We start from the raw sequence: 14,284 nt of genomic DNA, 5'->3' as shown, positions 1-14,284 counted from the left end.
ATTGACTCTGCAATTATTAGTGAATCGTGATCTTGGCTAACAATATTTATATAATCGAATGAAGGTTGTAATGTTGTTTTGATGACATAAATAACTGAAAGTAATTATCGTAGATAATTACAGGGTGTTTTTAAGATATATCTACTGAGTACAGATGAATTCTTGTACAACTCCTATTAATAATGGTTCCTTTTGTTGTTATTCTACATTCTCTAATAGCTTTCTATAGTATTGGGTACTGTTGAATAGGCGGCACGATAGACTATGTATCTCCCTGTCGAAGTCCTATTTGTTTCTGGAAAGTTCTTGATACTCTGTTCTGCACTTTAGCCTTACACTCGACTGTTCAGTGGGTTTCTTTGATCAATTCCACTTTATTGGAATATCCTAATCACTTAGTGTATTGGGATATTGGATTCTGCCGTAGCTTTGTGTAGTGCGTTTCTGTCTATATACTGTCATAATCATCATCATCATCATCAATGGCGCTACAACTCTTCGTGAGACTTTGCCGCGTTTACTATTGCCTTCCATGTTTGTCGGTCCTGTGCCACTAATTCCCATTGTCGCACTCCCATTTTCTCTAGATCTTCTTTGACTGCATCTTCCACCTTCTTCTAGGCCGCCCTACAGACCTTCATCCATCTGAGCTTTCCCAGAACACATTGTTTATAAGGCGATTATCGTTACTGCGTATCACATGCCCTGTCCATCTGAGTCTATTAGCCATTATATATATGACTAGATTTTCTTTTCCGAATAGAGACTCTAGCTCGTTATTGTATCTGCGCCTCCATTCGTTTGTCACGCTGTCTCTGCAAGGGCCATATATCATTCGAAGGGTTTTACATTCCCACACCAGCAATTTATTTACTTCTCTTTTTGTTAGCGTCCATGTTTCGCTTCCATACGCGACTGCTGGTCGTATTATGGTCTTATATATCTTGATTTTTGCACCTCGTAAAAGAAGTTTTGACTTCATTAGATGTTTAATTGCAAATAAAGATCTGTTTCCTGCCATTATTCGCGTTTCAACTTCTCGCTCTAATTTGTTGTCATTTGTGATTGTTGCTCCTAGACATTTAAATTCTTTAACCACTTCGAAGTTATGATCGTTTATAGTAATATTTTGTCTTATTCGCCGTCGTTCTTGTCTTGAGACGACCATGTATGTTGTTTTGTCTTCATTTATTTTTAGACCAATGTTTAATGCAGCTTCTTCAAATCTCGAGAAACTATCCTTAATTTCTAATACTAATTGTGCTACTGCGTCTACGTCATCGGCAAAGGCGTGTATGATTTTTGCTCCCCGAGAAGTTATGTCTGGTTTGATTTTTTGATAAATTTTTCGCATGACGTATTCTAAGGCCAGGTTAAACAACAATGGGCACAACGGATCTCCCTGTCTCAGTCCAGAATTTACGCAGAAAGCATTTGATATTTTCCCCCTATTCTAACTTGTGCAAAGGAGTTAATTACACACATTTGTGTTACCGCAGCTAGTTTTTTGGGTACGCCGAGCTCGATCATTGCCTTCCATAATGTTGTACGATTAATTAAATCATAAGCCTGTTTGAAGTCTATGAAGGTCTGATGAACGTCCTAATTATATTCCCAATACTTTTCAAGCATTTGTCTTATTGTAAATATTTGATCAACAGGCGATCTGCCAGCCTGAAACCACACTGGTAGTCACCAACTATTTCTTCGGCGTATGGTACTAATCTTTTTAATAATATCGAAGCCAATATTTTATACGTGGTGTTGATTAGTGAGATTCCTCTCTAATTCATGCATGATTCCTTTTTCCCTTTCTTATGTATTGGTACAATAATAATACCACACCATTCTTTCGGCATTATTTATTGTTGCCAGGCCTTTTCTATTAATTGATGGATTCTACTTATGAGTTTATGACCGCCTGTTTTAATTAGCTCGGCATCAATATTGTCCAGACCAGGGGATTTATCGTTTTTATGCGTTTTTATGGCATGCGTTATTTCTTCCATGCTTGGTGGGGGTATTTCTAATTCGGCCGTTTGATACTCATATTCTCCGTTGTTTCCACCATTTTCATTGTTTTCATCAGTGAAATTTTGGATATTCAGGAGCTCCTCAAAATATTCAGCCTACCTTTCTATTATTTTGTTTTCGGCAGCCAGCATTTCTCCATTTTTATCTCTCACGAAGTTGGTTGTCCTTATATGCTGTCATATGCACACCTAAAATCCACAAACAAATCGTGAGTGTCAATTCCATACCCATACGCTTTTTCCAAATCTTGTCTTAAAATGAATATTTGATTGATAGTTGTCTTTTCTTTGCGAAACCCACACTGGTATTTACCTATTGTATTGTTGTCACATATTTGATCGTAGGCGAAGAACAGGAAATAATGAAAAAAAAACTCGTCTAGGAAGGCTAGAAGCACTTCCCCCGACACCTAACAGTAGAAGAGGAACTATTATGTTGTGTAATATTAAAAATGTATACAAAATTGTTTTTTTTTTGTTTATTAGTAAAAATAGTTTATTAGTTGACATCAATTTGCATGTAATTTCCGTAGTATCCTAAAATATCATTGTTCTTAGTAGAGGGACGCAGATTTTCTTGGACAACCATGTTGTCCAGTTTGTCAAATCTATGTTGATATTGCTTCAGCAGATTTTGATACATACCTAAAATATAGACATATTTTTTAAAATTATTTATGACAATATTTTAAATATCCTTACATAAAATGTACACAATATAAATATATGATATAATAATTACTTATAATCTAATATTATAAAAGCCTAAAACGACACTTATAATTTTATTATTTATTAATTATTTATTATTTATTTATTATTTATTTATTATTTATTTATTATTTATTTATTATTTATTTATTATTTATTTATTATTTATTTATTATTTATTTATTATTTATTTAGTATTTATTTATTATTTATTTAATATTTATTTATTATTTTGCTGTTACTGAAGCGCGTCAGAAAATCATATGGGGAGAAACCTTGTACCCTGTAAATGTACTCCAGACATAATTGGTTCTTAATACAGGGGAATTCGTTAATGGGAGTCCAAAAAAATCTATCCTTAGAAAAACTCGAAATCGTCATATTAAGATAAGGTAAGTTTAGTACATGTAGAACAGTGTCTATTTAAAAAATCTGGCGATTTAAGCGGGGCTAAGGAAATGGGCGAATCACAAAGTTTCACAAAAAAAGAGAATAATTTGCGAAATGAACGTCAATATTTTTTGAAAATCTATCAAATGATACCAAACATGACCGCCCACGCAGATGGGTGGGGGTTAATTTAAACTTTTAAATAGGAACCCCGCGATATTTCGCGAAATGAGCATCAGATCGAAAACAAATATAGTGAACGCGATATTAAGATACAAAATATTCCCGAACAGATGGAAAGAGGCCCATGTCGTCATGATCCCAAAACCTGACAAGAACCACACATTCCCACAGAACTACGGGCCAATCAGCTTACTCCCAGCGATCAGAAAGATAGTGGAAAGAATTATTCTCAGCAGACTGCAAACGGAAACAAACAGATTAGAGATAATCCCAGAAGCTCAATTCGGATTCAGACCAGAACACTCCAGCGAGCTACAAGTACTCAGATTAACTGAGTACGTAGCAGCTGGATTCAACGAGAAGCAGTACACTGGAGCAGCATTCCTGGACGTAAGCAAAGCTTTCGACAGAGTATGGCACAAGAGGCTCATATACAAAATGCGAGGTTATGGGTACAGCGGAGCGATGACGAGGCTGATCTCCTCGTACTTAGGCGGCCGGAGCTTCAGGGTTCGAATAGGACAAGTCCTGTCCGAGCTCGGAAGCCCGGAGGCTGGAGTGCCGCAGGGAGCGGTCCTGTCGCCTCTGCTGTGCACAATATACAGAGCTGACGTACCTAGAACACCAGGTACCCTAATGAGCCTCTACGCCGACGATACAGCGATAGCGGCCAAACACAAAAACGTAGACATCGCAGTGACCAACCTGCAAACAGCGTTTGAAGACATTGAGGAATGGTGTATAAAATGGAAGATAGCCATCAACTCCGAAAAGACGCAAGCGGTACTATATAAGAAAGGAGGACAACAGCCAGAAAAACAGCTGACGGTGCTGAACAACCCTATCGAGTGAAAAAATGAAGCTAAATTCCTGGGAGTCATCATGGACAAAGGATTAACCTTCCAAAAACACGTAGAAGCCACAATCCAGAAGACCAACATGGCGAGAGCAACATTAAGAGGACTTACAGGAAGAAAAAGTAAATTAAGACTAAAAACGAGGTTAAGACTAATAAATAGCATAATATTACCGGTATTAACATACGCATCTCTCGCATGGGGACAAGTATGCAACACCCACAAAAAGAAGATAAAAGCGGTCCACAACAGCAGCTTAAGAGAAGCAGCCAGAGTCCCAAGATACGTCGCAGAAAGATTCCTGTTCAGAGAACTTTAACAGGTGAGAGTCACCGAAATGATGACAGATAAAACAAGGGTCAAATTCGCGGAGCTGGCGCACCACCCAAGTCACATACTGCGAGAGATGCTAGGATATGACGCGTTCCACCGATGGAAGCACAAACGTCCTAAACAGCAAATAGTGTATTAAAGTAAATCGAATAAAGCAAACAAAAAGTGACAAAGTAAAAGAAAAAGTAAAAGTGAAAGTAGTAGTCAGTTCGTAGCTCGAAATACCTAGTGCCGAAGAAACACGCAACCCAAGCGTAGGTCCAATACCACGACCAGGTAAGTCAGCCAGTAAGAAAATAGAGGAAAAGGCGCAAGCCAACAAAAAAACACAAAAAAAAACAATAAGAGGCTTAAGCCACAAAAAAAACATAAAAAACACAAAAATCATAAAATACATAAAAGCACCAAGCCATTGGACCGAGCTCAGTGGGGCTTGGTATAGTGACTTGGGGCCCAAACAAGCAATTTTAGTACCGCGGATAAGTAACTAGAAGATAAAGGCATAGAGCGCTTCACGCTGGCCTAGTTTTGTAATTCGATTAGGGCATTACATTGAAATCTTATTATCCAGGATTCCATTGTAAAGAGCATTTGGCTACGATAGTTGTGCCCCCATCGCGCATCAGCGTGCTATGAGGGGGAAAGGGATGGCCTGGGGCATTGGAGCGAGGTGGGGAGATCCCTGTTTTTACTCGGGTCAAAATACCTCGCCCCAATGAATTGTTACACCCGAATGTACTTTTTCGATAGGGTAGACATCTCCCACAGGTCGGGTTGAATCAAATTGCTTGCTTGCTTACAGATCGAAAAACTGAAAAATACACGTATTCAATAGTTTTGAAAAATCTATTGAATGATACAAAATATGACCACCCACGAAGGTGGGGTGGGGGGTTACTTTAAAATCTTAAATAGGACCCCCATTTTTTATTGCAGATTTTCATTTCTTACGTAAAAATAAGTAACTTTTATTCGAGACATTTTTTCGAATTATGGATAGATGGCGCTATAATCGGAAAAAACGTTTTTTGGAAATGGAAAATTAAATTAAAAAATAGAAAGTCCCCACTAAAATGGAAAACTTAACTTTTTTTGTTTTTAGGACCTAATCTTCACAACCCAATATGTCCCCATAACGCTCGAGTAACTGCAAATTTAGCATACTTGCCGCTCCTACTAATATAATAAAATAATATTTTTAAAACTGAATAAAGGAATTTTATTATTTATTTATTATTCCGATTTTAAACAAATTATATTATATTCAAATAATAATAAATTATTATGTTTTGCATGTAATCACTAAAAGCATAGGTTATTTACGTTTGAGTTTGACAGATCCGTCAAAGTCAAACTAAATTTTAAATTATTAATAAAATGTAAATATTATTTGATAGTGAATTTAATTACTATATAAAACTAATAATATGTTTAAAACTACAATTTGAGTATAGTTTGAAATAATTTATTAGCAATTTACCAAAAAGCTTATGTTTACATTTGTATAACGGACTCCCCTTGAACGAGAGTAAATAGTACATTGACTAGATATTGATTTAAAAAAAAGATGAAGTTTATACGAACAGTTATTTGAATATATTAAATTCTAATGGTTTTGTTTCCTATATAAACAAGCCAACGAGAGTGACAATAAATACAAAATCAATCATTGATCATATATTTATAAAAACACAAGCTAGTCTAAAACAGCAAATTAGTATTGATCCGTTCGTTTTTCACACTGACATGACTGATCACTTCACTCCAGCCGTTTTGGTAAATAATGAAACTTAAAAAAACCCTACACCTGAATCTCCAGTCATAATTAAAAACCTTAATATCGGAAAACTACAACAGCTTTTAAAAAATGAACATTGGAATGATAATTATATAAACAAAATAGATTCTCAAGTTGCATATGATACATTTATAAATAACTTAAATAATTACATACAAACCTCTACGGAGGTAAAAAGTATGAATAAAAAAATATAAAAAATAAAACCCTGGATAACGGTGGGGCTGATATCGTCAATCAAACGACGAGATTTTCTTAAAAAGAAATTATTAAAACAATTTTCACCAGCACTTAATGCTGAATATAAAGATTATAGAAACAAACTTAATAGTCTACTAAAAAAAACCAAGAATGACTTTTATCAAAATAAAATTCATGAAGCTGGTGGAAACACAAAAAAATGTAGAATATTATAAATGATATCTATGGTCGGAATCAAAAATCTAAAACATTGAAGGAAGACATATCAATTTTTAATGACAATATAACTGTAAGTAATAACAAAGAAAAAGCAGATATGTTTAATAATTCCTTTTCTAATATTGGTGCTGATATGGCAAATAGAATACCGGTGACAAGTATACCTGATAATTTGATTGCTAATGATAAGGTTGAATCTAGCTTATTCTTAAAACCAGTAACTAAAAATGAAGTAACAATACTAATATTAAAGTTAAAAAATAACTGTGCTCCTGCACCAGATAAATTGTATGCTAGAACAATAAAAAATATCCATGATCTAATCTCACAGCCTTTAACTCATATTATAAATTTGTGTTTTTAAAGTGGTAAAATACCACTACAATGGAAAGAATCTATAGTCACCCCCATTTTTAAATCCGAAAATTCGAGTAAACTGAACAACTATAGGCCCATTTCTTTAAACAATCATTTTGCTAAAATATTTGAAATGGCCCTAAAACAAAGGTTGCTTGAATTTTTTCATATAAGTAAGGTTATTTCAGATAATCAATTTGGTTTTGTAAAAAAATCAAGTACAGAAAGGGCTGTAGTTGACCTACTGGAGAAAGTGATAGGAGCTGAGGATGAATCATTGAAATGCTTAGTGGTTTTCCTTAATTTAGCTAAGGCGTTTGACACGGTCTCTTATAAAATTCTCTTAGATAAACTAAGTAATTATGGGGTTAGGGGAATTGCACTAAATCTAATAGCAGATTATTTGTCGGAAAGAGCTCAACGAGTAAAAATTGGCCCAGAATTGAGTTCTGAATCTATAATAAAATTCGAAGTACCACGAGGAACAGTATTAGGACCACTTTTATTTAATATCTATCCGAACAATATCACAAGAATTAATAGTTTCAACGGCCACATTGTTTGTTATGCCGATGACACGGCAATATTATTTATGGGGAAAACATGGGAGGAGGTTAAAACCAGCTCTGAAATGAAACTAAAACAGCTAAACTTATGGCTAAAATTTAACAAACTGACATTAAATATTAATAAAACAAAATATATCGCCTTTAGCATAACAATTGTTGACCAACCTACAAATTTTCATATAAAATTGCATAACGCAAAATGTCAAGGACAAAATTGTGACTGTTCTTCAATAGAAAAAGTTTTCTCTATAAAGTATTTAAGTGTCTTCATAGATCAAACTTTTACGTTGGTCAGACCATATCACTCATGTCAGTAAACGCATAAATTTTATATCTTGAGAGATATTCTACCCAGGAAAAAATTAATCATGGTTTATAACTCGCTTGCAGAATCAGTCTTAAGATATTGTATTGTAGCATGGGGTGGCGCGTTTAACAAAACTCTTAACATTTTAGAAACAGTTCAAAATACTCTATTAAAAATAATTTTTTAAAAAAGAAAACTGTATCCAACAACAAAATTATATGATGAATCCAAGATATTTAGTGTTAAATCCCTCTACATCTACAACTGTGTTTTAAATGTTTATATAAACTCAAGTAAATTTAAATTTCAAAACAACCGATTAACCCGATCAGTAACAAATATGGATGTTAGTATTCAGCAGTTCAAAAAATAAGTAACACAAAGATCCCTAATGTTCTTTGGACCTAAATTCCAACATTCCAGGAACATAATTCCTATAGGTACATATCAAACAAGAACCTAAATTATTTAAATTTAAAAAATACATAAAAGCCTATCTAAAAACCCACTTACAATTATTTTTGGACGCAATGTCTTAATGTATGAACGACAGCATAATCAGAGTAAAATTTGGGTGTATATTGGTATTATAATTAACAAGGTATTCAGCAGCTAGAGAGGTTTACCGTCCGTCTTGTTCTGTTGCATTATCTCTTCGATAGTTAGGTATGTTATTTTTAGTTCCAACCTTAATACTACTTTTATGTACAATTGATACAGTTTCGATTGACATAGTACATTGCAAAACAGGCAACTCTTGCCTAGGCATGGTGCTGAGTCAGTCGACACTAATAGTATAGGATCTAAATGTAAAGTGTTGTACACACATATTTTTGAATAAATTTGAAAATTTGAATTTGACTCTTTCATCTATTTTACGTGTCGTTTTCATGGACATAATAAGTCAGTTTACGTTGACGATTCAAATATACTTACTCGAAATATTTAGGTACTATACTTTATCAGTAATTAAATTTATCACAAAATTGAAAAAAATACATATACTTTATTAAGAAAAACAATTTAAGGGTTTATGTAACTTTATATTTACTTGGTTTACATGAAAGAAGTTTATTATTTTAAAAATGTAATTGTTAATTCTTTTGAAAGTTTGTTAATCCTAAATATTTTTTTTAAATTTAGTGGAGTGACTTTAGATGGTAATTGATTGGATCTCCCGTCACATGCCGACGGGTAAAATCACTAGTGTTAATAATAATAAATATGTTAATTTTACTAAAAAAAAAATTTCTATAAAAAAATCTGCATAGAGCAAAACCTGAGATGCAACAATCAGATGTCAAATTTTATCAATTTTATATAAGGTTTGTAAAGAAACATGAATTTTGATTAAAAGTAAAGTATCTTTTTATTTCACAATATCGCACATTATTATTAAAACAAGTTGTTCATAATTAAAAACGATCCTTCTAATTAAAAAAATACAAAATTTTTCTCAGATTACCGATAACTAAAACATATCATGTTTTATGTATTACACACATGATAACCTTTCCATTTCGTTTAGAAATTAATAAACAAATTGCCTAAAAAAATATTTAAAAATGTAATTAACAGTAAACAGTTCATACTATCTCAATTAGTTAATGGCTGTGTTTTAACATTTCAGCGATGCATTTACATTAACAATACCATATTAATTATTGTTGTAATAATTTAAAAACTCCTAATTTAAGGAATTTAAAGAATAATAGCAACCTCAATTCACTAATCGCTCAACTATCAGCTTTCTCTTTCAATACAGGTAATAGTTCTACCACTAAAATATTTTAAAAAAAGACTAAGTTTTCACTCTAATGGCATATAAAACAACATAATATTATTCTACATCCCACCAGACAGGAGACAATGGGAACCTTCTCTGGTTACATTCTTCTGGTTACAGGCTTCTACAATTTGCAAGCCATACAAATTCTGAGACTAAGGAAGAAGAGGGAATTTTACAATTTATAATTCACGTCCCATTTTCTCAGCGCGGTAAAGTTCCAACGAGAATGGTTCCCTTCGTACTCCAATCAGAGTAAACATGTTAATCAAAAATGAATAACCATTTTCAATTTCGCTGCAAAACGAAAATACAGCCGCATCATATTCTAGTCCAATCAGAGAGTGCAGCAAGCACCCCTACCGGTTTCGAAACTTATTAGTCTCTCATCAGGAGGCACATATGCTTCTCTCTCTGATCCAACCAAAACAAACCCCGGCGTGCAGTCACGGATTGCAACGAACGAAATGGCATAGATGCCCTAGCGGCAAATGCTAGCAAAAGACTAAGTTTTCACTCTAATGGCATATAAACAACATAATGTTATTCTACATCCCACCAGACTGAAAACAATGGGAACCTTCTCTGGTTACACCTCCGACGTTTCTACAATTTGCAAGCCATACGGATGCTGAGACTAAGGAAGATGAGGGAATTTTTCAATTTATAATTAACTTCCCATCTGCTCAGCTTGGTAAAGTTCCAACGAGAATGGTTCCCTTCGTACTCCGATCAGAGTAAACATATAAATCAAAAATAAATAACCATTTTCAATTTCGTTGCAAAACGAAAATACAGCCGCATCATATTCTAGTCCAATCAGAGAGTGCAGTAAGCACCCCTACCGGTTTCGAAACTTATTAGTCTCTCATCAGGAGGCACATATGCTTCTCTCTCTGATCCAACCAAAACAAACCCCGGCGTGCAGTCACGGATTGCAACGAACGAAATGGTATAGATGCCCTAGCGGCAAATGCTAGCAAAAGACTAAGTTTTCACTCTAATGGCATATAAACAACATAATGTTATTCTACATCCCACCAGACTGAAAACAATGGGAACCTTATCTGGTTACACCTCCGAGGCTTCTACAATTTGCAAGCCATACGGATGCTAAGACTAAGGAAGATGAGGGAATTTTACAATTTATAATCCACGTCCCATCTGCTCAGCGCGTTAAAGTTTCAACGAGAATGGTTCCCTTCGTACTCCAATCAGAGTAAACATGTAAATCAAAAATTAATAACCATTTTCAATTTCGAAGTAGTTTTCAATCCTAATAGTAAATTATTAATATTGAAAATATTAAAAATATTACTAAAAGATTTTTAAATTGAAAACTCATTGGTACACTTTCCTGGTGACACCTCCAAGACTTCTACAATTTGCAAGTCAAATGGATGCTGCAGTGAAGACGAGAAGGAAGGAATTCTACACTATGCAATTCACATCCCCCGTCTGCAGCTGGTAAAGTTCCAACGGAAAAATGCACCTAGTTACTCTACGGAGTAATACGACTATAAAATAAAAATGTTTACCATTTTTATTCAGTTGCAATGCGAAGGCAAAACAATCTTACTTTTCAATTAGAATACGGAGTGCAGTCCAGTCCCTTGAACCGCGATTTTCGGCTCTTATTGGCGCCTTCATCGGAAGGAACGTAGGCACTGTTCTCCATATTTTTAACTGATTCGTATCGAGAGGTTTTCCCACCCATTGCAACTGAAGTGAAGATAATAGGTGGCTAGCGCCATCTGGAATTGAAAGACGAATAGTTTCAATCCTAATAGTAAATTATTAATATTGAAAATATTAAAAATATTACTAAAAGATTTTTAAATTGAAAACTTATTGGTACACTTTCCTGGTGACACCTCCAAGACTTCTACAATTTGCAAGTCAAATGGATGCTGCAGTGAAGACAAGAGGGAAGGAATTCTACACTATGCAATTCACATCCCCCGTCTGCAGCTGGTAAAGTTCTAACGGAAAAATGCACCTAGTTACTCTACGGAGTAATACGACTATAAAATAAAAATGTATACCATTTTTATTCAGTTGCAATGCGAAGGCAAAACAATCTTACTTTTCAATTAGAATACGGAGTGCAGTCCAGTCCCTTGAACCGCGATTTTCGGCTCTTATTGGAGCCTTCATCGGAAGGAACGTAGGCACCCTTCTCCATATTTTAACTGATTCGTATCGAGAGGTTTCCCACCCATTGCAACTGAAGTGATGATAGTAGGTGGCTAGCGCCATCTGGCATTGAAAGACGAAGTAGTTTGCAATCCTAATAGTAAATTATTAATATTGAAAATATTAAAAATATTACTAAAAGATTTTTATTTTTATTTAATTGAAAACTTATTGGTACACTTTCCTGGGATTGAATCCAATCCTAATCCCAATCCTATTAGGATTGAAAACTACTTCGTCTTTCAATGCCAGATGGCGCTAGCCACCTACTATCATCACTTCAGTTGCAATGGATGGGAAAACCTCTCGATACGAATCAGTTAAAATATGGAGAACAGTGCCTACGTTTCTTCCGATGAAGGCTGCAATAAGAGCCGAAAATCGCGGTTCAAGGGACTGGACTGCACTCCGTATTCTAATTGAAAAGTAAGATTATTTTGCCTTCGCATTGCAACTGAATAAAAAATGGTATACATTTTTATTTTATTTTCAATTTCGTTGCAAAACAAAAATACAGCCGAACCATATTCTAGTCCAATCAGAGTGCAGCAAGCACCCCTACCGGTTTCGAAACTTATTAGCCCCTCATCAGGAGGCACATACGCTGCTCTCTCTGATCCGGCCAAAACAAACCCCCGCGTGCAGTCACAGATTGCAACGAACAAAATGGCATAGATGCCCTAGCGGCAACTGCTAGCAAAAGACTAAGTTTTCACTCTAATGGCATATAAAACAACATAATGTTATTCTACATCCCACCAGACTGAAAACAATGGAACCTTCTCTGGTTACACCTCCGAGGCTTCTACAATTTGCAAGCCATACGGATGCTGAGACTAAGGAAGATGAGGGAATTTTACAATTTATAATTCACGTCCCATCTGCTCAGCACGGTAAAGTTCCCACGAGAATGGTTCCCTTCGTACTCCAATCAGAGTAAACATGTAAATAAAAAATGAATAACCATTTTCAATTTCGTTGCAAAACGAAAATACAGCCGCATCATATTCTAGTCCAATCAGAGAGTGCAGCAAGCACCCCTACCGGTTTCGAAACTTATTAGTCTCTCATCAGGAGGCACGTGGAGTTGCTTGTTGCACTCTCTAATTGGACTAGAATATGATGCGGCTGTATTTTAGTTTTGCAACGAAATTGAAAATGGTTATTCATTTTTAAAATATTTTACTTTATACCCTTCTAACCATACTGTAATATGAATAAAATAATAATGTAATATATATAATACTCTGAACACATTCTTTAATGACTGTCCAAATAAGCAATATGTGTAAATGGCATTTAAAGATAGATCTTTTTCTTGAGGTAACCCTATGAGACAAAATCGAGTAGCGTGAAATCTGGAAACCGAGGTGGCCAAAAAATTTCAGAAAACCAATGTATAACTTTTCCACTAAAACGATTTTCAAGGTATTGTCATGCATCCAACATACTGTGGCATGGGGCACCATCCTCTTAAAACCATATTTCTTGGCGTAGAAGGAGAGGAACGTTATCAACAAAATTTTCTATTTCATTCTCTAAAAGGACAAAAAAAGCTCCGTGTGTGTGTGCGTGTGTGTGTGTGTGTGTGTGTGTGTGTGTGTGTGTGTGTGTGTGTGTGTGTGTGTGTGTGTGTGTGTGTGTGTGTGTGTGTGTGTGTGTGTGTGTGTGTGTGTGTGTGTGTGTGTGTGTGTGTGTGTGTGTGTGTGTGTGTGTGTGTGTGTGTGTGTGTGTGTGTGTGTGTGTGTGTGTGTGTGTGTGTGTGTGTGTGTGTGTGTGTGTGTGTGTGTGTGTGTGTGTGTGTGTGTGTGTGTGTGTGTGTGTGTGTGTGTGTGTGTGTGTGTGTGTGTGTGTGTGTGTGTGTGTGTGTGTGTGTGTGTGTGTGTGTGTGTGTGTGTGTGTGTGTGTGTGTGTGTGTGTGTGTGTGTGTGTGTGTGTGTGTGTGTGTGTGTGTGTGTGTGTGTGTGTGTGTGTGTGTGTGTGTGTGTGTGTGTGTGTGTGTGTGTGTGTGTGTGTGTGTGTGTGTGTGTGTGTGTGTGTGTGTGTGTGTGTGTGTGTGTGTGTGTGTGTGTGTGTGTGTGTGTGTGTGTGTGTGTGTGTGTGTGTGTGTGTGTGTGTGTGTGTGTGTGTGTGTGTGTGTGTGTGTGTGTGTGTGTGTGTGTGTGTGTGTGTGTGTGTGTGTGTGTGTGTGTGTGTGTGTGTGTGTGTGTGTGTGTGTGTGTGTGTGTGTGTGTGTGTGTGTGTGTGTGTGTGTGTGTGTGTGTGTGTGTGTGTGTGTGTGTGTGTGTGTGTGTGTGTGTGTGTGTGTGTGTGTGTGTGTGTGTGTGTGTGTGTGTGTGTGTGT

At 35.6% G+C, this 14,284-nt stretch overlaps 1 protein-coding gene across 2 annotated transcripts in view; it reads right to left on the bottom strand.

The window, feature by feature from the left end:
• Positions 1-2,497: 2,497 nt before the first annotated feature.
• LOC126888090 (alpha-tocopherol transfer protein-like) overlaps positions 2,498-14,284 on the bottom strand; it is a 75,537-nt gene continuing 63,750 nt past the window's right edge. The window contains exon 6 of one of the 2 annotated variants that reach the window (XM_050656113.1): positions 2,498-2,678. In XM_050656113.1, the coding sequence (XP_050512070.1) occupies positions 2,533-2,678 (146 nt within the window). In that variant the 3' untranslated portion in view covers positions 2,498-2,532. Of the gene's footprint in view, positions 2,679-5,585; positions 5,684-14,284 lie in introns of those variants that run through there. The other variant, XM_050656114.1, reaches the window with a different exon arrangement.

Source organism: Diabrotica virgifera, chromosome 7 (genome assembly GCF_917563875.1).
Source record: "Diabrotica virgifera virgifera chromosome 7, PGI_DIABVI_V3a".
In the NCBI taxonomy this organism is placed as follows: Eukaryota; Metazoa; Arthropoda; class Insecta; order Coleoptera; family Chrysomelidae; genus Diabrotica; species Diabrotica virgifera.
Note: the sequence above shows the minus strand (reverse complement) of the source record. Positions and strands in the feature narration are given on the sequence as shown.